This window comes from Pseudorca crassidens, chromosome 3, assembly GCF_039906515.1.
Source record: "Pseudorca crassidens isolate mPseCra1 chromosome 3, mPseCra1.hap1, whole genome shotgun sequence".
Taxonomy (NCBI): Eukaryota; Metazoa; Chordata; class Mammalia; order Artiodactyla; family Delphinidae; genus Pseudorca; species Pseudorca crassidens.
The window spans coordinates 144,550,602-144,575,075 of record NC_090298.1 but is presented as its reverse complement, the minus strand read 5'-3'; the positions used below and the strand labels follow the sequence as shown (position 1 = coordinate 144,575,075).

At 50.9% G+C, this 24,474-nt stretch overlaps 1 protein-coding gene across 1 annotated transcript; it reads right to left on the bottom strand.

The window, feature by feature from the left end:
- Positions 1-7,310: 7,310 nt before the first annotated feature.
- On the bottom strand, positions 7,311-10,442 carry NKX2-5 (NK2 homeobox 5). The gene is made up of 2 exons (XM_067730150.1): positions 9,996-10,442; positions 7,311-8,415 (listed from the first exon to the last, which is right to left on the bottom strand). The coding sequence occupies exons 1-2, from the start codon at positions 10,324-10,326 to the stop codon at positions 7,775-7,777; spliced, it is 972 nt and encodes a 323-aa protein (XP_067586251.1). The 5' UTR covers positions 10,327-10,442; the 3' UTR covers positions 7,311-7,774.
- Between the last annotated feature and the right edge of the window lie 14,032 nt (positions 10,443-24,474).

Genomic DNA, 24,474 nt, shown 5'->3' with positions numbered 1-24,474 from the left:
GAGAAAGTTCTGTCCTAAGACAAAACAGGGGATGATCATTTTCTAAAGAAAACTCATGCCAGAAAAAAAGGCTATTTAATATAGAGTACAAAATGTGAAAACAAAATATAGGGAAAAAAAAAGGAAAAATTAGTTTGGGACTTTGTCTTGAAGAAAATGAAACGAAAAATTAGGAAAATAAATTCATCTTATAGTCAATAAATATAGTTGTATCTACAGTTGTTTTAATTCTTTTTTTTAATTGAAATATATTTGATTTACAATGTTGTGTTAGTTTCAGGCGTACAGCAAAGTGATTGTTATACATATACATATATGCATTCTTTTTCAGATTTATTTCCACTATAGTTTATTACAAGGTCTTGAATATAGTTCCCTGTGCTATACAGTAGGTCCTTGTTGTTTATCTATTTTATATATAGTAGTGTGTATATGTTAATCCCAAATGCCTAATTTATTTCTCCCTTCCTGCCCCCCAGCTATCCCTTTTGGTGACCATAAGTTTGTTTTCTGTGTCTGTGAGTCTATTTCTGTTTTGTAAATAAGTTTATTTGTATCATTCTTTTAGATTCCACATATAAGTGATATCATATGGTATTTGTCTTTCTCTGTCTGACTTACCTCACTTCGTATGATAATCTCTAGACCCATCCATGTTGCTGCAGATGGCATTATTTCATTCTTTTTTATGGCTGAATAATATTCCATTATATATATATATATATATATATATATATATATATTTAGGTTGCTTCCAAGTCTTGGCTATTGTAAATAGTGCTGCTACAAACATTGGGGTGCATGTATCTTTTCGACTTAGAGTTTTTGTCTTTTCTGGATATATGCCCAGGAGTGGGATTGTAGGATCACATGGCAACGTTATTTTTAGTTTTCTGAGGAACCTGCATACTGTTCTCCATAGTGGTTGCACCAGTTTCCATTCCCACCAACGGTGTAGGAGGGTTCCCTTTTCTCCACAGGGGGTGCAATTTTAAATAGGAGCCTCATGATAAGGTGACATTTGAGTAAAGACTTGAAACAGATGAAGCATTCGCCAGGCAGATATCTGGGGGAGGTCATTGCAAGAAAAGGAAACAGCCAGTGCAAAGGCCCTGAGGCAGGAATGTGCCAGGATTGTGTGACAAACCTCCCCTAAGAAGCTGAGGACAAAGGAAACTTCTTTGGGGTGAGTGGCGGAGTTAATGTGAGACAGAGCAGCAAGTGAGATTTCTGTAGGCTGGAGTTTGGGTGGGGTAAGGTTAGTTGGGGTGTGCTGGAAAGAAGAGGGTTTGGTTTTAGAATTCAGCTTGGCTGCTTCTTAAGTGTGGAACAGGGTAAATAACAAAAACCTTTTAAGCCTCCTGTGGACAGAGGGCCAGATGGAAAGCTTGGCACCCTGTAAACCCCTGTGGAGGTTGGTTCGCCCCTACTCACCTTCCTGTGGGGCTCCACGGGGGAGCTTAGGATCTGGGAAGAACAGATAGACTGTCTCTGAAGAGTCCCCCAGAATTCATCTTCTCTCCTATGCAGTGCTGGCAGGTACTGGGCTGCATAAGCCACAGGGGTGGTTTTGTGGTCTGGGCCAAGACAAGTGTGTCCCAGAGTACCTCTCCTAACCTCCCCCCCCTCCTCTTTCCCTCCCTCTGCCCCCCTCTGCCCTCCCAGGGTCCCCAGGCTGCTGGGTTTGTGCTGTAGCCACTGGATCCCAGCAAACACACAGAGACGCTGAGATGGACAAGCAGGGCCTGGAGAGGGGAAATCTGACTCCAGTTTCTCCCAGGCCATCAGGAGAGGAGCCTGAAGGAACTGGGGCCTCTGGGAAAGACGCAGTTCTCCAACTTGCCACATGATGAAGATCACCTGTTTACAAAGGCGGTTTTTTAGGTGATGTCCCCAGGGAGGCCAATTCAAGGGAGCTGGGGCAGGCAGGGGGTTGGGTTTGTCCCAGCCTCCAGCAGTTTATGTCTTCAGGCAAGTCTGGAAACTGCTGAGAGTGCTTCAAAGAGCCAGGGCTCGGGCTTCCCTGGTGGCGCAGTGGTTAAGAACCCACCTGCCAATGCAGGGGACACGGGTTCGAGCCCTGGTCTGGGAAGATCCCACATGCCGCGGAGCAACTAAGCCCATGTGCCACAACTTCTGAGCCTGCGCTCTAGAGCCCGCGAGCCACAACTACTGAGTCCATGTGCCACAACAACTGAAACCCATGCTCCTAGAGCCCATGCTCCACAGCAAGAGAAGCCACTGCAATGAGAAGCCTACGCACCGCAACGAAGAGTAGCCCCCGCTCGCCGCAACTAGAGAAAGCCCGCGCTCAGCACAAGACCCAATGCAACCAAAAATAAATAAATATTTTTTTAAAAAAGGAGCCAGGGCTTCTAGCGGAGCCATTTAGATTCCCATCTAGGATTCCCTGGGCCACACTACCAGAGTGACCTTTGGTAGTCAATGTCCTTAACTCCTTTGGGTTTCAGTTTCCTCCTTGGGAAGTGACAGAATGAGCTTTGCAGGTTCAGCACTTAGCCTTGTGCCTGGCACAGAGGAAGCAAGAACAGATATTAGGCAATCGTCCCCACTGTTATCTTCGGCAGCTGTGGGTTGGGGCAGGGTGGGTGGTGGCTCTGGGTGACCGGCCTACCAGGCCTGCTCACTTCCTACCTGCCTCTGCAGTAAGCTCTCCTGAGAAGCAGCAGAGTGGTGCAAGGGGGACAGATGGGCCCCCTGGAATCCCAGCTGCCCTGATGTGGGGTGGGCCACTTCTATGTGCCTCAGTCTCCTCTTCTGCCCTCAGTGAGAAATAGTCGTGCTTACCTCATATGCTTGATACGCCTAGCACCTAGAAATCTTTGAAGAATTGTTAGCTAATATTATTACTGTACCCTTTAATCAATTGACAGACATTTTTTTAACATCTTTATTGGAGTATAATTGCTTTACGGTGGTGTGTTAGTTTCTGCTTTATAACAAAGTGAATCAGCTATACGTATACATACATCCCCATATCTCCTCCCTCCTGCGTCTCCCTCCCTCCCACCCTCCCTATCCCACCCCTCTAGGTGGTCACAAAGCACAGAGCTGACCTCCCTGTGCTATGCGGCTGCTTCCCACTAGCTATCTATTTTACGTTTGGTAGTGTATATATGTCCATGCCTCTCTCTCACTTCGTCCCAGCTTACCCTTCCTCCTCCCCGTGTCCTCAAGTCCATTTTCTACTTCTGCATCTTTGTTGCTGTCCTGCCCCTAAGTTCATCAAAACTGTTTTCTATTTATTTATTTATAGATTCCATATATATGTGTTAGCATACAGTATTTGTTTTTCTCTTTCTGACTTACTTCACTCTGTATGACAGACTCTAGGTCCATCCACCTCACTACAAATAACTCAATTTCATTTCCTTTTATGGCTGAGTAATATTCCGTTGTATATATGTGCCACATCTTCTTTATCCATTCATCTGTTGATGGACATCTGTAGCTTCCCTGTCTTGGCTATTGTAAATAGAGCTGCAATGAACATTTTGGTACGTGACTCTTTTTGAATTATGGTTTTCTCAGGGTATATGCCCAGTAGTGGGATTGCTGACAGACATTTCTGTGCCTCCTCTTTGAACTGGGCATGAGATGTTACCTTGCTCTTGGGCTCCGGAATCAGACTGCCTGGGTTTGAAACCAAGCTCTGGCATTAATGAGCTGTGTGACCTTGGGCAAGCTACTCCTCCTCTTTGGGCCTAAGATTCATTCTTCATCTATTTCCTCAGCAGAACTCAGAGGTGTAAAATAGGATTAGATGGGTTTATTGTATTTTTGGGGTCTTCGTTGCTGCCCGTGGGCTTGCTCTAGTTGCGATGAGCAGGGGCTACTCTTTGTTGCGGTGCGCTCTCATTACGGTGGCTTTTCTCGTTGCAGAGCAGGGGCTGTAGGCGCGTGGACTTCCGTAGTTGTGGCCCAGAGGCTTACTTGCTCTGCGGCGTGTGGGATCTTCCTGGACCAGTGATCCAACCCGTGTCCCCTGCATTGACAGGCAGATTCTTAACCACTGGGTCACCAGGGAAGTCCCGGGTTTATTGTAAAGAGCTAGGACAGTGCTCGTACCGCAGGAAGCTCCATGAGTTATAAATGAAATCTAAGACACTGGCCCCTTTTTCCAGGAGCCCAGTCTAGCAGGGAGATCAGCAAGACCCGGAGCTGCCGGGCTGTTGGCTCCCGCAGTGGAGCGCCCGCGGCCTGAGCCGGGAATACCTCCCAGAGGAAGCGAGGGGCAGGCCCACGTAGGGCGTGCCTGCCAAGGAGCGGCCAGGGTTCCCGGCCGCTGTCAAGTCGTAAAGTTCCAGGGAACCCTGCGTGCTCTGAGCGTTCGTTTAAATACAGGTATTGAAATACGCCACATGACATCGATTTAATGGGGAATCTATACAAAATAAAACGGGAGCTATTCTGATTTGGCCAAACCTGTGTCTGTTCGCTGGGAATAACGCTAGGAAGCGAGAGGACTTCTGGGCAAGAGCTCGGCGGTAAGGGGAGAGGCGTGGTGGCCCAGCCTCTGTGCTGGGGACCCTCAGCCTGGGCTCTCGCCCGCCGGCTGGTGCAGGGCGGCGCTGGGCTTGAGGGAACCACTCCGCCTCAGCCTGCGGAGCCAGCGTCTTTCTTTTTAATGTCACGGTTTATCATCTCATTAATTTTTAACCGCGGCGGGTGGCTGATTTTTTTAAAAAAATTATTAAGTATAACTATTTCCCGAGGTGCGCCCCTGGCACTCCGGGCATGCAGAGTCCGCCTGTACCGCACTAATCTCCGCGGGCTTTGCCACCTCGGAGGTCCCCAGCATTTCTCACTTCTCTGTCCTGGTTGAATATTCTCACTCTGCACGCTTCGTTTATAGAATACTTGGAAAACAAAACAAATACTGCCGATTTGATTTGCGAAGGGGTCGCTATGGGAAGGCGGGCGTCATTAGTTTAAGATAGTAATGACCCTTAGACCCTCATGCCCCTGGCTCCCAGACCCAACACCCTCGGCTGGCGAGAGCCGTGTGCCGCTTCCCAGGGCTCTGCGCACTACAGTTTACTCCATAATGAGCCTGGATACCGAGCCTGAGATCCTCACCCCACTGGTGAGAACGTAGGCTCGCTCGGGGCAGGGAGCAGCGTCCCGCTGCATCTTGAAGAGCGACGTGAACGGGCTCTCGGTTCTTAAACACGCCCACGCCCACCCCCGCCCTTCAGTATCTGCCCGATGGGTTTCCCAGTTCCGCGCTTAGGGAATGTATGACCTTGACCATTACCTTAACCTTTGGTCCTCAGCTTCCTGGCTTGCAAATTAAGATGGATTAGATTAGAGAACCCCGGTAAGCATTTAGCCCGGAGTCCTGGCTTTCAGTGAGCCCAAAGCCAGCCAGCCATTATTATCCGTTTGTGAGAGACCTTGGGGTCACTCAGCTGGTCCCTGAAGGATGATAAAGAGGGAGACAGAGGCATCATAGAAAAACCGTAGCAGTATAACGTTGTGCAAAAAAAAATTTTCTCTCTAATGTTACCGTAGACGAGTGTAAGATGAGAAAGGCCCACGGACATGCAGGACCCCGGAGTGGGGGGGCGGACACTAATTAAGGGTGAGAATGTGGATGAGCTCCAGGTCGAAGGATTCCCTGGTTGTGTGAGTTAGGCCGCCTGCTGGGACTGCCTGGTAGGAAAGGGCTGTCTGAATTAAGAGCTGGTCTGGTGGTCTGGTACAGCCTCTGGGTGCCCTTCCATGAGATGGGACCGCGGTGTGCATCTCGGAGTAGGGTCGTGGGCTCAGGAGGCTGTGTGCAAGTGCTGAGCTGAACACTTCCCCACCCCGCAGCCCTCGGCTTGGACTTTACAGCAGAGACATTCAAGTCCGAGGGCCCCGAGCCAAGCTCTGAGGCAGCCTTTCCCACTTCCCTACAGAGTACAGCCCATAACCCTGCAATGGTCGATTGCATACACCCCAGCATCCCTGAATCGCAAGCTGCGTCCAGCTCAGCTCTTAGCGCCTAGAATCTCCTGGCATCTTCCCCTATCCCCATAGGCAGTGGGGTGAGCCTGAGGAATAGAGGACGGTACAGGCACTGGCAGAGCTGCCTGGTTCCTGGCTCGGTCCCTCCCTTCGACAGAAGGATGGCCCCAGGCCCGGCTTGAGGACTCTTCCCCAGCCTAAGAGGTGCACTGAATTAGGATATGCCGGGAGCAATGTTTTGTCTTCCACCAAGAGCTCTGGGACCAGGCAGCCAGGCCTGTACTTTCCAGGCAAAATTCAGAAAAACCCACATTCCACAGGAACACAAAGTCCCTGACTCCCTCCCTTTTTCCTCCCTTTTAAAGAATTGAATTAGCTCCTCTTGACTTTGGAGGCTGGCGGTAGATGAGCCAGAGGTAGAGGAGCTTGGAAGTCAGGTCCGAGCCCCTGAGGACTGGCGGGACCTGAGTATTTTTGTTATTTTTATTTTACTGATGAAAAAACAGGGGAAGGCAGCAAGGAACTCCCACAGTGAGCAGGTTTTTAGCTGGATTTCCCTGAGCCTCAGTTTTCTCATCTGTAAAATCTATACAACAACCTTCGTTGGTGAGGACTAGTGCAAAATTCGTTAAATGCTGAGAGGCGGCCAAGTGGGGGAGAAGGGTTCCCTGACTACGTGAATTCATGGGGGCCTAACCACAGAAGGAGGTGAGCACGGTCTGCCAGACACCTCTGTGTGGTCCAGGCTCTGCATTCTGCCCAGCCAAGAAACCGGCGAGGCCGGGCCACGGCTTTGGGCTGGGGAGTTCTGAGGAGCTGGACAAAGGTTTTGGTTCTGGGCTTTTCCATCTATAAAATGGGCTGCAGCATTCTTCTAAGCAGGATGAGTTCCGGTGCCTTCCGATCGCATAGGGCCTAGGTGCCTTTGCCCTCCATTTAATGCCCAGTACATGGAACAGTGCCTGGTACCTAGTAGGGTTAAGGAGGTGAGGTTGAGACCTCTGGGCCAGTGTCCTCAGTCTCTGAAGTGAGACCCAGAAGCAAACCTCATTTCTACCAGTACTGGCTGTTTGCTCACAGGCAAGTCATTAAACCTCTCCAGGCCTCAGTCTGCTAAACTTTAAAATAGGACCTCCCTTTGTCGGATTGTTGAAGGTTACATGAGCAATCCCAGAAAGCACCTAACATGGGACCCAGCACAGTGAGTCTTTATTTATCATTATTATCAATTTGCTCAGTGAATACCCATCCCTACAACTCAAGGCCGGCTGCCTCTGCCCTCCAAAATTCAGTTTCTGAAGCGCCGAAGCTGAATGAAACACACGGGAGGATCAGCGCACTCTCTTTAATGGGAAGGAGATTCTCATTTCTTACAGAAACAGGTAAAAACATAAATACCGGGGGTGGGGGCAGCGGCAAGGCAGCAAGGGCCCGGGCGCCCGGCCCAGGTTCGAGGAAAGGCGGCCGGATGCTAGGCCTGCCGCGCCCGGGCTCCCAGTCCCAACTGGCCGGTGTTCGGCAGACTGGGGATGCCCGTGGGCTCTCGGAGGGCACTCCCGGGGCGACGGCTAAGGCACCAGGCTGCGGGATCACTCACCGCAAGCTCCGTAAACCCGACCACAAACTCTCCCTCGCGTGGGGACAAAGGCGCACGGGGCAGGTAAAGCTCCGAGGCCTCCGCGGGAGTGAATGTGACATCCGAGGGACGCAGGATCGTGTCGGGAGCCCTCCCTCTCCTCGAGAGTCGGTGCCCTTCTTTAGAGGTGGGATCGGTCGGGGGCGTCCCACACCAGTCCCTTTCCTACCAGGCTCGGATACCGTGCAGCGTGGACACTCCTGAGTTGCCCTGCGGAATCCCGGGGCTCTGCACGGCGTTCAAGTCCCCGACGCCGAAGTTCACGAAGTTGTTGTTGGCGGCCGCCGTAGCCGACTGCGCCGGTGGCGGCCCGGCGGGGTAAGCAGCGGTGCAGCTGTAGCCAGGGCTGCAGGCCGCGCCACCGTAACCCGGGTAGGCGGGGTAGGCGTTATAGCCGTAGGCGTTGAGGCCCACGCCATAGGCTGGCGCGTAGGGCGCCGAGTCCCCGAGGCAAGGCTTGCCATCGCGCACCAACACTGGCACCGCGATCCTGCGCGCTGGCGGCGGCGGTGGCGGGGGCAGCCCCACCAGCTCCAGAGTCTGGTCCTGCCGTTGCCGCTTGCACTTGTAGCGCCGGTTCTGGAACCAGATCTTGACCTGCGTAGACGTCAGCTTCAGCACGCTGGCCAGCTGGTCGCGCTCCGGGGCCGACAGGTACCTCTGCTGCTTGAAGCGCCGCTCCAGCTCGTAGACCTGCGCCTGCGAGAAGAGCACGCGCGGCTTCCTCCGCCGTCGCGCCCGGGGTCGCTCGGCGCTGTCCGCCTCAGGCTTCTCCAGCTCCACCGCCTTCTGCAGCGCGCACAGCTCTGAGGGGGGACAGAGTGGCAGAGAGACGCTGGGTCACAGCGACCCGACCCCCCCGAGCTCCCGCCGGGTGACGAGCCCCAGTGGGTGCCACCCCGTCCTGCCTGGAGCCCCCAGCTTGACTACGGGTCACTCTGCCGGCTGCACTGGGCGCTGCGACTGCTCGGTTTCCGCTCGACAGCCAACATTTGTTGACTGCCTACTATGTGCCGGGCACGGCTCTAGGCACAGGAGGACAAAACAAGACAGGTCCCTGCCCTCGGGTTGGTTCACATTCTGGTGAAAGAGATGGACAGTGACTTAACGACTTCAGGTTGCAAAGAAAATAAAGCCAAGTGATGCGCTGGGGTGAATTAGATTAGGACTACTTTGGTTTGAGAGGTTAACCGAAGGAGACCTAGGCCTCACACCAGGGTCGGTCGCACTATCTCAAAATTACGGGAACCGAAGAAACAGAAGGCCAAGAGGTGCTGGTTTGGTGATCTATCAACGGCTCCCGTGCAACTGCTGCGGAGAGTTTGCAGCGCCCAAAAAGCGGCGGGTGGGCAGGCGTCCCTGGATTCCAATTGAATTTGAATCGGTAGTGACCAATTCAAGCTGCCGTGCCCTCCGGCAGCTGTTCCTGAGGCCTCCCCTCTGCAACTAGACAAACTTTTGTAGGATCACAGAAAGCCCCTCTGGGCTCTCGGCGGCCCTTCAGCCAGTGCCCCCGGCCTCCCCAGGTTCTTGCGGACCCCGCGTTGGGCCACCGTCTCCCCGACGCGCCCTTTCCACCGGCGGGCAAGCCTCCCCCTGGACCTCGGGATGCGCGCGGCGATCCGGCCGACTTCCCCAGTCGTCTCCTCCATTGCCCCACGCCTTTCGTCGCGCGGCATTTTCTAACTTTTTCCAGGAGAGAACCTCTCGGCCCTGGCCGCGTGGGAAAATTGTTATGGAAAAATAAAGCTGCTAAGTCAGATTCTTGAGAGTCCGGAGTATCCCATTTTAAATTCAAGATCCTTGTTCTCAAACATTCCACTCTCAGGGCACAAAGGAGGAAAGGCCCCAGCCACCCCGGGTAACGGGTGGGCTATAGAAGGTCCTGGACCTGCTCCAATTGTGCGCAAAAGTATGTCTGGCGTGCAGCATTTTGATTTCTGTTTAGCGGTTTTCGTCAGATCCTCAAAAAGACCCTCAAGAGATTAAAAAAAAAAACAACCGATATACAGACTCCCTCTCTCTCCCTCTGTTCTGTCTACCACAAACGGATCGCTCAACTTCAACTTCATAACAAATCCAGGAGCGGGGCTGCCGCCGCCTGGGGCTTTGTTAGGCCGCAAGAAAGTATATATATATTTCTCTCCGGTCTCTTGTTTCTGATCGTCACGATCCAGCATTTCCTCTAAACCTCCGACTGGAAGCGTGGGGCGGGGGTGGAGGGAGACCCTGGCGACAACCTCGCTTCTCACATTCGGAGCCCCCTTTGCTCGACCATCCGCCCAGGCACTCGCCTCTCCTCTACCCAAGCCAGAGTTTCTTGGCCGCGAGGTTTGGGGACGAAAGCAACCCCAGAGGGGAGAAGGAGCCTGTGTTTCTTCCTCACCTTTCTTATCGGCTCGAGGGTCCTTGGCAGGGTCGGGGTCGCCATAGGCACGCGGATAGAAGGCGGGGGCGGCTGAGAAGGCAGGCAAGCACTTGGCGGGCGAGGGCGCGGGGCCCAGCTCTGCGCGCAGCTCGGGGAGGCCGGGCGCTGCGGCCTCCGGCCCCGCGTAGGCCTCGGGCTTGAAGGCGGCCAGCATGCAGGAGGCGGGCGCCAGGGTGGCCTCCAGGCGCGCGGAGAGCTCCCCGGCGGCCAGGCTGCGCTGCTGCTGCTCCAGATTCAGGATGTCTTTGACCGAGAACGGCGTGGGCGTGAGCGCGGGGCTGGGGAACATGGTGGCAGCGCGCGTCTCACAGCGCCAGGTGGGCGGCAGAGAGCAGCGCTGCCCACGGCCCCCGGCAGCCTCCCTGCATGGTGCCCGCCGCGCGCCCGCGCACCCGCCTTCCAGCTCGGGATGTGGCCGGGCGGCAGGTAGTGCGGGGCGCAAGGGGCAGGAGAGGCGGGACCAGGCCGGAGGAGGGGGACTCAGCCTGCCATTGGGCCGGGGGCCTCGTTGACAGGAGCGATGAGCACTTTCGGGTCACCTAATATAGTCATACGGCTCAAAAAAAAAAAAAAAAAAAAATCCCGCTCTGCTTTTTAAAGGGCCCGCAACGCGTTCGGAAGACTCCTTTCGCTCCTGCAGCCTGAGATTTGTCCAAAACATTAGCCTGAAAATCCTACCAGGATGGATGCACAGGAAAGGACCCGATTATTCTCCGAATCCGCCCTTTAGGCCGGGTTGGGTGGATCTGGGATTTGAAGAAATGTTCCTCAGCACCTGAAACAGAATAGGGAAGTGAAGGATTGGGTGAGGGCTGGGGGGACTGAGTTATTTCCAGGAGTTGGAAAGGCTTTCTTTATTACTAACGGTATGGTGTGTCCGACTTGGAAGAATCTGAATAAGAAGAGAAGCGTTGGGGAAAGGGTTTGCTCTGGGGCGATGGCAGGAGGGGGCCATTCTGGACAATTTGGGGATTCTGTGTAGTACTCCCTTTGCCAGGAGGCCAGGCTCTGGGGGCTCCTGTGTGAGTCAAGCTGAAAAGCAAGGTGGGTGGTTGTAGGACGGAGGGGCACCCCCTACAGTAGTGTAAGTGTACAAACACAACTCCAGGGGGCACCAGTCACTGCCAGTCTCTTCCCTGAGAGATGACCCTCCCCTTAATAATGAAACAAATCCAGAATCCCGGCAGAGAAACTCAGCTTCCCAGAAGAGAGCTGTCTTCTAGGGCATCCTAGATCCCAGTGGCCTTTTCTCCTATTCTTGAGGGCCCGTCATTCCGACCTCCCTCTTTCCCCTGCCCTCCCTGCCTAGCAGCGAGTCCCCTAGGCCTTTGTCAGCACAAGGGACTCAGGTCCCAGCTCAGGTTTAGTTCTCAGGCAGGTGGGGCTCCTCTGAACTCAACGTGGCCAAGATTTCTCTGGGCCGGCTCCGAGTGGGGCGCCGCGGCGGCGGCCGGGCCAGGCGCATGGGGGGTGGGGGCCGGGGTGTTAATTTTTAGCCCAGGGTCAGTAAAGTAGGGATCTTCTGTCAGAGAAACAAGTAAGTGTTTCCCGGGAGCAAGCTACCCGGTCAGATCCTGCGCTAGCCCACCTCATCCTTCTGGGTCCCTTGGGAGATCTGATGAAAGCTTGGGGGGCCTTCCCCTCACCCCCAGAAAACTGCAGAGAGGCGCTCTATTTTGTGTACAATTTCAGGGAGGATTTGGGCAGACAGAATGGCCCCAGGTTATGGTCTCCGCCTTATCCTATCTCTAGCGATGGCGAGGCTTGTCAGGGGAAAAACGTCGACTTCCCACCGCCCTAGCTTCTGCGGGGAAGTCCGGGTGGAGCGCGCCGACTTTCTGAGAATGGAGACCTGTAGGGCTCGGCTCCTTGCGGAGGGCGAGTTGGGGACCAGGGAAGAAGCGTTTGAACCAGAAGAAAGGCACACAGGGCCAAAGGCAACCTAAGGACAGGGCTCAGGGCCTTAGATTCCAGAATGCGCCCTCAAGGCGCCCAGGAAATGCATGAAGCAGGTCCAGAACGTGAATCTTAGGGTGCTCAAGCCTGACGGTGAACCGTCGGTTAGGGCCACCGGGAAGGGCGCCAGGGAAGTCAAGCGTAGGCCTAATGTTGGAACTTTGCCAACGCCTCATCAAATCCACACTCCCTGGACCTGTGGCCTCCGGGCTAGGGCGAAGGAGAGCGGAGCCCCGCGCGGCGGTCGCGGAGGCTCGGAGCACTCCGACCCGGCTTCCAGGCGCCAGCCGTCGCTACCAGGCCCCCACCACCGCGGTGGAATCTCGCTTTAAGTCTTCGAGCCGGGGATCACGGCCGGTTCTGGGACTGTTAGCTTGGTCTGCGTAGAGATTCCTTTTTTTCAAATGTGGGGAGTTCGCAAGCCCCAGGAACCCTCCGCACCCGCCCACTTCCCAACCTCCCAACCCGAGTTCTCCCTCGACGGATCTGCAGATCAGTGGCCTCTCTTCGGCTCTACCTCGCCACGGCTTTTGGCCAATGTTACAGTAATTGCCTTCAACTAACCTAGCTTGGGGGCCCGCCTCGCCTTTCAAGAATGTTTTTGGGGAATGGGAGAGGATGCCTATCGCCGAGGCGGTGACGTCTGGCAAACGAGCCACATCCGATTCAATTAAACGTCTCGCTGAAAAGAGCTCGGAGCGAGGGTCCTGGGAGCGCTGTTAAGTGAATGGGCTGGCCGGGCGGCTCGCGATGACAGTTTGAAAGATTAGTGTGAGCCGACGCCTGAAATATTACCGTTTAATGGGGGACATTGAGGCTGCATCCGGGATCTCTGTTTTTAGTGTGTGTGTGTGTGTGTGTGTGTGTTGTAAGAGAGTTCTGGAGGAAGAGAAAAATTCAGCATTTCCTCTGCAAATCAAGGCGGTGAAGATTTATCACTTATTTTTGGGTATGGGGGTTCCTAGGGCTGACAGATTTGTGGGTCAGGTGTCATGAAAAGGGGAGGAAAGAAAACCCTCCATATTTGGACAAAAGCAATACGTTTTCAACCGCCCACACCCTCTGTGAATCCGGTAATAATTTCTCTTGGATCTAAAACAGGCCTTAGCGTTGCCAAAAAGAGGAAAACGGGGCAAAACCGGATAAATACGAGTAAAATCAAAATTGGGGTGACCCACGCTGGTCTCTGCAGAGAAATGTCCAAGAGCAATTTCTAATTTTCTTTGAAGTCCTCACAATTTCTGAGTCAGTAAAAACATTTTTGTTTTCTTTAAGTGAAGTTGCCATGGTTGGGGGGAGGGAGGGAGGAAACTTGATTCTCCAGCCCCACCAGGGATGCATCTTCCTTCCCAAGGGCGACTGACCTAACCTGGCCGCCTCTCTAAGCCGCACTTTGGCCAAACTAGCAGGACAAACAAACAACCTTCAGTCCAGAGAAAGGCAGAGAGAGGGAGAAAGACAAAAGGAGCAGAGAGGAGAGATCGAAAATCTATTTCCTTGCCTTTTAAAGAGTCGGTGCTTTAAGATGGGCCAGATTCCAGGATGACTTGAGAGCATTCTACGCACATAAAATATTATTAATTGAAAGCGATCGGAGCGGCCCGAGCCGGCCCCCACTTTCCTGCAATCAGCAGGGTCGGCCGCAAAAGGTATATATGATTAATTGAAAGATAAGCTGGAACTATCACCGGGAATGTCATTAATGCGCCGGGGAGACGTCCATTGGAGACAGGCGGCGTTATCCTCGGCTTTATCTTCAACAACGCCTCGCTCTCGGCCCGCGCCGGGGAAACAGATGGGGGTTTCTGTCTGGGACGCTCGCCCCGTGTTTATATTTTGGGAAGAATCGCAACTCGTGGGAGTCCCCGGCAGGCCCCCTGATAAATGAACATTAGCACTTTTTCGGACTACTGTATCAACAAAGGGGCTACGGCGCGGCAATAATTGGCGAGAAAGCAAACAGAGGGCCGAGAGCGCGCCTCTGCTCTTCGTCCGGCTGATGGATGAGCAGCGGCGGCTGCGGCCCGGCTCCCGGCCCTCGCTCCGGCTCCCCGGCCCGGCCGCGGGGCCCCTCAGGCGTCCTGCCTTCCTTCAGGGCCGGGGCTTGAGAGTGGGGGGCGACTCTGGGGGCTGCCGCCCTCGCCCTGGGCTCCGGAAGAGCCCGGGCGGCCTCCGGGGCACCGGATTTTTCCTGCCCGGGACTCGCCTTATTCGGGTTGGCTCAGCAGGTACCAATTTCTTGCTCTCCCACGGCATGAGTCACACGCCCTCGAACGTCTTCGCGCACCCGCTTATCTCGATGGCTCCACAGAAGAGAAAGAGCCTCAGGAAGGTGAAGTGACTTGCTCAAGGTCACACGGACGGAAAGTGACAGTTTCAGGATTCGAACACAGGACTGACTGCAGAGCTGTGAATGTTTTCTTTTCTTGCATGTCGCTGACTCCTAGAGTCATACCAGCTGGTGAGGAAACAAGACGCTACCCCTTCCCCCAACACACACTCCACGCAGCTAGAGAAGAGGACCAGGTTGTTGGACTGGGGATGCTGGGTTCACCAAAACCTTCAACGACACGGGGGCTTCTGGCATATAGTTCGTCTGAGTGAGAGAGAGAAAGAGAGGGAGAAATGTAAGATTCCACCTCCCCCTCTTCCTCCACCTCCTCCAGAATCTCTTCCATTCCGTCCTCTTCCTCCTCCGCCCCCTCCTTCATCTCCTCCTACCGGCCCCCCCCCTTCTTCTTTGGTAACAACTTTATTATTCATCCATTTAAAGTATACAATTCCATGACTTTTAGTATATTCACAGAGTCGCAATCATGACAAGATTAATTCTAGGACATTTTCATCAGCTCCAAAGGAAACCTGTAGGCTTCAGCCATCAACCCCACACCCTCCCCCATCTCCCACCTCCGCAGCTCGAGGTAACCACTAATTAATCTACTTTCTGTCTCTGTAGGTTTACCTATTTTGGACATTTCATACAAATGGAATCATATAATATGTGGCCTTTTGTAACTGGCTTTTTTTCACGTAGCATAATATTTTCAAGTTTCATCCATGTTGTAGCAAGTATCAGTACTTTGTTCCTTTTTATGGCAGAATGATACCCTATTGTATGGGTATACCATATTTTGTTTCTACATTCAACAGTCGATGGACATTTGGGTTGTTTCCGCCTTTTGGCTGTTGTGAATAACCCCCCAGTCCACTTCTACCCTAAAAGCGGAGCCTTTAGAGGTCTGGGGAGGATGCTCCTCCCGCCTCCCGCTATAATTAACCCTATCCTTCCCTGAAGGCTGGCTTCATGGGTATGCCAACTGTGTAGCTTCACGGGGCCTGAGCTTAGAAGGGCCCTGTGTTCTGTTGTTGCTGTCTGGAAATTCTTCATAAGTTTTGAACAAGAAGCTCCACATTTCATTCATTTTGCACTGGGCTCCACAAATTATAAAGCTGGTCCTGCTTTCTGGGCACTTTGAGCAGAGCCCTGGAAATACTATCTTCATGTCCCCAAGGCTCCTGTAATCTGCCAGGCTTGTGGCTTCCTTTGCCCCAGGGTCTAGCCTCCTCTAGCCAGCTGGCACAGGCAGGAAGTCCCCTGAGCTGCTTTAAAGGCTGTCTGTCCAAAGTTGCTCAGCCATAAGAAGGGCCTGGAGCCCACATAAGTGGAAAACAGTGGGCAGATCCACCTGGCTGGTGGATTTGTGTGTATATCTGTATGAGTGTGCGTGTGTGTGAGGGGGTAGGGAGTGAGGGGAAAGGCTTAGAAGAGTGGGCCAGAACTTGCCCCCAGCCTCCAGGTGACTCATAGCCTAGTCACTACTGGAATCTTGGCCTGATTTCTGCATCTGTTTACCCACAGTGACTGGGTGCCCACCTTGCATCAGGTGCTGGTGTTTCACAGCCCAAGACACACAGACCCTGAAGGAGGCAGAGCTGTACCAGAATGAGTACTAGACTGTGAGCCAGTACCAGTACCAGTACTACCAGTACTAGTACTGGGTTCTTGTCTTGCTTCCCACTGATTGGCTGATCTCCAGCACATCCTTTTTCCTTTCTGGTCGCTGGTTTCACGTTTGTCTCCCGGGTGGTTTTTAGGTGTACCTAAGGTCCCTTCCCAGCTGTGCCATTCTGGGAAATGTCCCATGTTGTTACCTGGACTCACCTGGGCAGTGGGGAGGGGTGGAGAGTCATGTTGGTGGTTGTCTAACCTACAAAATGAAACTGGATAAGATGGGAAATAAGGTCCCTACCAATTGTGATATTATGTTCTTTTGGGGAATGCGGTCCGTACAACAACACATATTCCAAATAAAGTGAATATGTGTTACACCACATACATTTAATTCCAGATAGCTTAAAAAGTTAAACTTAAGAAATGAAACAGAACAGTACTATAGATGACTAAAACAATAATTTTAGAGTGTTAATATATTTGGAAGGGTGGATAAGGAGAACTACAGACCTAGAAACCATAAAAGATGAATTGTATTACCTGATGGCATAAAAGTAATTTGTGTACAGCAAAACAAAACCAGAATAGAGTCAAAGAGAAAATGGCACACAGTTTAAGTGCTAGAAATAATGACCAAAAAACCGTCTAATTTCCACAATATGGAAAGTGCTTCCATGAATCAATAAGAAAATGACTCAACAAAGCAATCGACAAATTGACCAAGACTCGCAGAACTTTGCTGGTAGGAAGGAAGGAAGGAAGGAAGGAAGGAAAGAAGGAAGGGAGGAAGGAAAAACAGAAGAAAGAAAGAGAAGGAAGAAAGAAAGGAAGAAAAAAAATTAAAAACCACGAGGCAAAGGTTTTCACTCATCAGATTGACAAAGATCACAAAATTTGATAATTACTCTGCCTAGTCACTCTTTCACGCTGTTGATTAGAAGTGTAAACTGGGAAACCTCTTCAACAATTTAGTACTGTCGCAATTAAAAATGCATAAGCCCTTTGTACAAGTATTTCCACTTCTAGGATGGTTCTACACACACATGTATGTTTAGTAAAGTATTTTCATTGCAGTTTTAAATATTTTTAAAGAATCAAAACAAACCCAATATATCTATCTTGGAGGACTGGTTAAAAAAATTATATAGCCCATGGAACAGAATACTAGCAGACTTGAGAAAGAATTAGTTACATTTGTATGTATTCTTAGGGATACTTTTTGAGACACATTAAATATCAAATCAAGATGCAGTGTTTGTGTTTTAAATATGGGCATATGTACATATATGTGGGTTTACGAAAATTTTTTGAAGGGTAAACAAAAGGTAACGAAAACTTCTGGGGAAGAGTACTGGGGGAGGGGGGGATCAGGACGAAAACATGACATTTTAGTACATTTTTTAGGACAATTTCCTCCTTTTTGTGGTTGTTCTTACCATATGCATGTATATTGCCTTAAAGAGATTTTTTAAAAAGCACAATCAAGATAAACTCCAAATAGAGTGAATCAAGTGATGCCTTTAAAGAAGGGGAAGAGAATCCTGGGCTGTGGAAGCATCTAGGCCAGAATTCCCTGGAGTACCTGTTAAAAATGCACATTTATGGGCCTTACCCCTCATCTTGGAATTTACAAATCAATGGTGTGTACGGCTTGAAACTTCAGTGAAATCTCCAGTCTCCGAGAGGGAACTGGAGCTAAGCCATCAGTGGTAGGAAGACTGAGGAGGGTGGTCAGGGGAGCTTCAGAGAGAGGGGAGTGGGGTGGCCAGCACTCGTCCAGCACTATCCAGGGACAGGACCTCAACGGTCCCGATTACCACTCAGCAAATTCACCCTCATGATTTCCCCCTGAACTGTGCTTTGGTCCAGGGCCGTTTTGGGGTCACTGGGAATGTAGCTCCCTCCATTAATCAATGCCTTGGCTTGCTGTTTGAAGGTGCTGTGGGTCTGGTGGCTGTGAGTGGGGCAGTAGATGAGACTGGTGGGAAGGCCTGGTAACCCCACCCAGGTCCTGTCCTCAGGCCAGCAGAGAAGTCCGGCAGGTCCTAGGTTTCCTGGCCGCTGGCCTTGGACCCACTGTCCCTCTGTCTCTTGAGGGTCAGCCTCCAAAACTCTCTCTGAAATAGCGCTGAGTCGGAACTAGATCTGGAATCTGTCTTAACAAGGCCAAAGTGACTCTTCCCTGTATTGCAGCGTGATACATGGAGGTATGTCACATCTGGTTCCCCCAAACAGAGGTGGGACCCTTGTAGTCACTGGTCTCCATAGGGAGGTGGGCCGGGCTCTGGGGCCTCTCTGGGCTCCAGGGACCCTGTTGGCTTGCTTAGCCTCTGGGAGGCCCTGCTTCCACCTCTGGGAGCGATCTCGGGGTGTCGTGCACTCCAAGTTCTGGCCTTCTCCAGGACGCCCAAGGAGCCACCGCATCTTTGCTCCAAGCGGGATAGCTCTCATGGGAGCTGGGACATGACGGCCAGGAAAGGCTCCTGTGGCCTTGCATGCAATTCTCCGGTGGCTGGCCTGCCCTGGGAGTCCTTCAGTCCTCAAGGAGATGACAGCCACCCACACCCACGTAAACACCAGAAAAGTTTTAGGTCCTCATTTTTCGTTGGTGTCTGAAACATAGGAGCAAAAGAACAAATGAAACAAATCTGAACATTAAAGATATTTCCCCTTCCCAAATATTTTCTGTGCTTGGACAGTGCACAATTTTTCTTGTCCCTACAGGGGGGTGTATGAGCATCTTCTGTTCTTGTTTTTGTTGGTTTCCTTAACAATTGTTTTATATTCACAGCACTGAATATCCTAATTATACATTTTGAATAAGTAATACACCGTAAAAACAAAACAACAATGAAAACCCAAAATAAACACGTAAAGAGGGAAATACAATGTAAAGTATTCCAGGCCTCTCCTCAGCCACCCAGTTCCCTTCCCTAAAGACAAAGTTGTTTCCAGGTTTATTTATTTTTAAAATCAACTTTATTGAGGCATAATGTACCTAGAACAAAATGAACACAGTCTAAGTGTACAGTTCGATGAATCGTGACACATGAATAAACCCGTGCAAGGACCACCACAATCAAGCTACAAAAACATTTAAAAAAATACAAAAATATTTGCATAACCTTAAAAGGTTTCCTTCTGCCCCTTCTCAGTTAATTCCCACCACCATCCAGCTTTAAAAAAATATATATCCTTCTGGGGACATTTTCTACAAATTTAAGTCTTATTTATTACACATTTGTTTTTGTTTTTCTGAGAGGAACTACCTTCCGCTGACTCCTTTGCATTTTTTCCCGTCCCCTCCTTTGCACTTTTGACTTGACAGTTTTTGTTAATAGTATCTTTGTGTAAGCCACTTTCTCATGCTTTGTGGGGTATGTTTCTGTAACCGAATTTATCCTGGGTGCCTAGATGTCACACGCTTTAAAACACGTGTTAAGGTTTGCCAGATCGCTTTTAAACTTCCGTTGTCGTTTGGTGTTAATTTCGTGCTTTCTCCTCTGGACCGCAGTCCGCCCCCGGCTGCAAACTGCTCCAGCGAAAACAGCGAGGAGAGGCGGAGAGAACCAAGACGCTGCCACTTGTCCCTCAGGATCCCGTCGCTGAAGGTCACAGCTGGAAAAGTCAGGTGACATTCGAGTCGGATAGACAACGATTCGGAAAACAGTGAAGAGGAAAATGGATTTTCTAGGGCCGGTGAACACCTGCCCGGTGGGTGTACAGCTCGGGAGCCACGGCTTTGGCAGAGCCCTTGGCGTGAACGCGAAGCTTTGGGAAAAGCCGAGCTGGGCAAACGGACGCCTGTTTTCGCGGGGTCTGCAGTGCTGCAGCTTGGGCTGGGGTCGTCGGCCGTGGCTTTCCGGAGAGAGCTTCAAGAGTCGCGGCCAGATCTGTGCGGCCCCCCTGGCTCGGGCCGACACCGTGGCCCCCGGAGCTTCTACCCTGGATCGCTGCGGCCTGGTCAGTGTCGAATTGAAGCTGGCAGTGGGCGATCGAACCTTCCTAGGCCCGCCACCTTTCCTTCTTCCGCAACTTCCTTCCTTGTCTCATCTTCCAGCCTGCTCTGCGAAATGCAGCGACGTTTCCACAGCCCGGCGGAACGCACTGAGAATGCCTAGGGTGCAAATTGTTGCATAGAAAAAAAAAAAAAAAATTCGATTCCGTGCAATTCGGTTCAGTCGATATTTCTTAGGAGTCTCCCCGGGGCATGGCGCAGGGGACCCGGAGGCTAACAAGCTTCGGGATTCCAGAGCAAATTCGGTGTCAGTAGCAGGATATCGCTGACGGCATTCAGCGCTCCCAACAGATTGGCGAAATGCGGGAACGCAGGCACAAAATGAGCGCACTGTAGAGGGCCGTGTTGACGCCTCCCCATACTTTAAGCGTACACATGACAGTTGCAGACATTCAAGCACTTAAAAGGAGCACGATGGAGCGTTTACTTTTGGGACGTGTGTCTGTGGAATACGTTCACAGAGACCAGTAACCCGCCTTGAATGTGCTTACTGGTGCGCTTTAAGTTTGCCGAAACGACACGGCTACACATACACGTACTTTAAGTGCATAGTCACTTTCTTGGTGTGTGCTTTAAGTGCACACGGTCAAAAAAAAATTCAAAGAGTACAGCAAATCATCCTGTGAAATTCCCCTTGCCCTCCTCTCCGCTCTTGCCCTCCAGAGCCGTTCTTGGCACACACGCGGGTGTGCCCTCTGCGGTGTACATGTGTCCCTGCGCCCTAATTGGGCGTCGCCTGTGCAGACCCTCCGTTGTGTGTGGAGAGCTGTGGCCTTGTATCTCTAGGTAGGGAACATCTTTTGTCTCTCTGCAAGAAGCTTTCCTCCGGGAAAGATAAAGTAATCGATAGGGTCTTTTAAATAGCTCCGCGTTTCCTGTCGGGAGAGGAGTATCAGCGCGCGCACCAAATCTGCTCTGGTATGTCACCTTATCTCCCGTCCCCGCTGTTGTCCCCAAACGCCGCCTGTCAAGGGAGACGCCACCCGCATTAGGACCCAGACTGGAGCCCTTCCGCTCGGGGTCACGCGCAGCGCCCTCGGCTAGGCCCCGCCGCCCCTTCGGGGGTCCCGGAGGGTGGGGCGAAGAGGCGGGGGCCAGGATGAAGGTCCGGGGGCCTAGAACTCCCACTCGGGCCCAGGAGGAAATTAACAGGCTGAAATCGACCCGTCTGGGGGAAGACTTGGGGTGCAGATCGCTCGCGGGGGAGGGGACGGTTTCTTTTTTCTTTTCTTTTCTTCCAAGGAAATAGTTGTTGAGAGCAGTGCTTTGGCGACTCTGTGGGCAACCTTGCTTGCCGGCGTCCGGAGGAAAATCGGCTTTGTCATTTGGAGAGGGCCGCCAGGGCTTCAGGAAGCGCCTGCCCGGCGCCAGGTTACCTTTCGCACTGCAGTAGAGTGAGGTTTCGCCAGCCTCCGGGTGACCTGTGCGGGGAGAGGAGAGAACTCCCAAGCCCTGAGGGTCGGTGGGACCTCCAAATCTGGCCACCGGTCTAGCCTCTGGCGGCGTCACCTGTCCAGCTTACTGCAAGTTGGAGTCAGAGCTGCCTGCAGCCGGGCCTGAGGACAGGGCGCAGAGGAAAGATGCAACCCAGGCTGGTCTTCCAGCCTTCGCAAAGGCCCTGTGGCCGGCCTCGGCTTCCCCTTCCCGTGGTGAACACTCAGCAGAGATCTGCAGGCCAGGCTCCGCGCCGAAATGTTTTTAGATGTAGTGATCTGCCGGTAGGCCCTGGGCCTTCTTGGATGTCTAAGCACTGCTACCCTAGTCTCCTCATTTTTCTTTATGTATCAAAGTAGGTTTTATCCAGGTTTTCTTTTAAGAAATATAATCCGATAACAATAACAAATACATTTCAATCCCCTTAAGGATGCACGCAGCCACCAACCATCTAGGAAGGTGGGATTCAGACTCCCTTTATTTCCAGCCCCATAATTCCTTACAGGGTTCCTTTTTTTCTGGGAAGCTGGAGGGGGTGGGGGCGGGGGGGATTTCTTCTTGGCTTCAGTACAGACTTGCTCCCTTCCAACTTGCCCAGCATCCTCAGGATTACTCCACCTGCTGAGAGAGGACCACCCACCAAACCCATACAGAGGAAAATGCAGGCATTGGGAAAATTTGGGTTCTCATTTATTATGGAGAGGAGCAGGCATTTCTGAATCTTCCCATTCTTTAAGAGCTCGGTCTAGGTCTTCCTACTCCCTGCGGGCCTTTCCATTTTATTTTATGTGTAATTAAAAAATACTGAATTTGATTATTATAAAATTGGTTGTGGCAGTGGAGGGGAGACTCTAGCTGTGTGTCTTGCAGGGTGGGTCATAGGTGCCATGTGCTATGTTGAAACTAGCAGAATGTGAACTGGACACTGCCATGCCATCTGTTTGAGTTACACTGGTGACCTAGTTATTCAGTCCTGGGTAGATCTGGAGATGGCCCACCTGGATGGGGAGAGCTGCTTCCCCCACTCTTCCAGGGCAGTGACCCTCACAAAAAGCTACTCTGAATGAACACTTCTGTAGAAGTAATCCAGGGTGCTTTGTTTCTTTTCTTCTAACAGAATGTGTGGGGTGAGAGTTGGGGAGTTGGGACATTTAGAGCTAGGGGTGATGAGAACAGCCAAGGGTAGATCAGGTGTGAACCCTCAGTACCCTGCTGTCTCCCTAGATGTGGCTGTCATCTTCTAGAAGCTCTAGGTACTTTTCTTTAGGGGAAGCTGTACTGCTTGTCCATGAGAAGTGGTGAGAGGGGACGTGGGACCAGGCGGCCCTGGGAACAGTTCTCGGCCAGTTCCTGGGTCCTGAGCAGTGATCCTGGGCAGTGACTTTGGGAGGTGCTCCTTGGGTTAAGGGAGTGAGCTTTGTTTGTTCCTGTGACAAACCCTGGGGGGTCCCACGCCCTGACCCAGTCCAGGAGTGCACTTGCTCCCCCTTGCTGAGCATGTATGTGGCTCTGAAGCCTTCCCAGTTTTCGGAAACTTTTTATTCCAGCATCACATGGAAGTGAACAAAGTAAAAGTGAACAGCCCTGTCAATTTTCACAAACTGAACACGGTTGTGTAATTAGTACCCAATTCAAGAAATGGGACATTACCAGTACCTAGAAGCCCTTTCCCCTTTCCTCCAGGATAATTACTATTCTGACTTCTAACAACATAGATTAGGTTTGCCTATTTTTGAACTTCACATATATCTAATCATACAATATAGACTCTGTGTCTGGCAATTTTTACTCAGTATATGTTTGTGAGATTCATCTGCACTGTTTGTAGTTGTAGTTAGCTCCATTTAGTTTGTAACACTTCATTGTATGAAAATACTACTACTGACCCATTCTCTCTCTCTCTTTTATAGTTGGTTTACAATATTGTGTTAGTTTCAGGTGTACAGCAAAGTGATTCAGATTATGTATATATATATATATGTTTGTGTGTGTGTGTGTGTGTGTATTCTTTTTTTTGGATTATTTTCCATTATAGGTTATGACAAGATATTGAATATAGTTCCCTGTGCTATACAGTAAATCTTGTGGTTGTTTTTTATTTTTATTTATTTATTTTTATTAATTTTTATTGGAGGATAGTTGCTTTACAATGTTGTGTTAGCTCCTAAGGTACAGCAAAATGAATCAACCATACATATACATACATCCCCTCCCTTTTGGATTTCCTTCCCGTTTAGGTCACCACAGAGCATTGAGTAGAGTTCCCTGTGCTATGCAGTAGGTTCTCATTAGTTATCTATTTTATATATAGCAGTGTATATATGGCAATGCCAATCTGCCAGTTCATCCCACCCCCCCCACCTTTTCCCCAAACAAACCATAAGTTTTTTTTTCTACATCTGTGACTCTATTTCTGCAAATAAGTTCATCTGTACCATTTTTCTAGATTCCACATATAAGCAATATTATAAGATATTTGTCTTTCTCTTTTTGACTTACTTCACTCTGTATGACAATCTCTAGGTCCACCCATGTTGTTGCAAATGGCATTATTTCGTTCCTTTTTATGGCTGAGTAATATTCCACTGTGTATATGTACCACATCTTTATCCATTCCTCTGTTGATAGACATTTAGGTTGCTTCCATGTCTTGGCTATTGTAAATAGTGCTTCAGTGAACATTGGGGTGCATAGATCCTTTCAAATTATGGTTTTCCCAGATATATGCCCAGGAGTGGGATTGTTGCATCGTATAGTCATTCTACTTTTAGTTTTTTAAGGAACCTCCATACTGTTCTCCATAGTGGCTGTACCAATTTACATTCCCACCAACAGTGTAGGAGGGTTCCCTTTGCTCCACACCCTCTCCAGCACTTACTGTTTGTAGATATTTTGATGATGACCATTGACTGGTGTGAGGTGATACCTCATTGTAGTTTTGATTTGCATTTTTCTAATAATTAGTGATGTTGAGAATCTTTTCATGCATTTCTTGGCCATCTGTATGTCTTCTTTGGAGAAATGTCTATTTAGGTCTTCTGCCCAGTTTTTGATTGGGTTGTTTGTGCTTTTGATAT

What these genes read in the sequence shown, in the direction of transcription:
- NKX2-5 (XM_067730150.1), bottom strand. Translation starts at nt 10,326, where the DNA reads ATGTTCCCCAGCCCCGCGCTCACGCCCACGCCGTTCTCGGTCAAAGAC. An exon ending in CCCTCGAGCCGATAAGAAAG is followed by an intron (nt 8,416 to 9,995) that starts GTGAGGAAGAAA and finishes GTCCCCCCTCAG; the next exon opens with AGCTGTGCGCGCTGCAGAAG.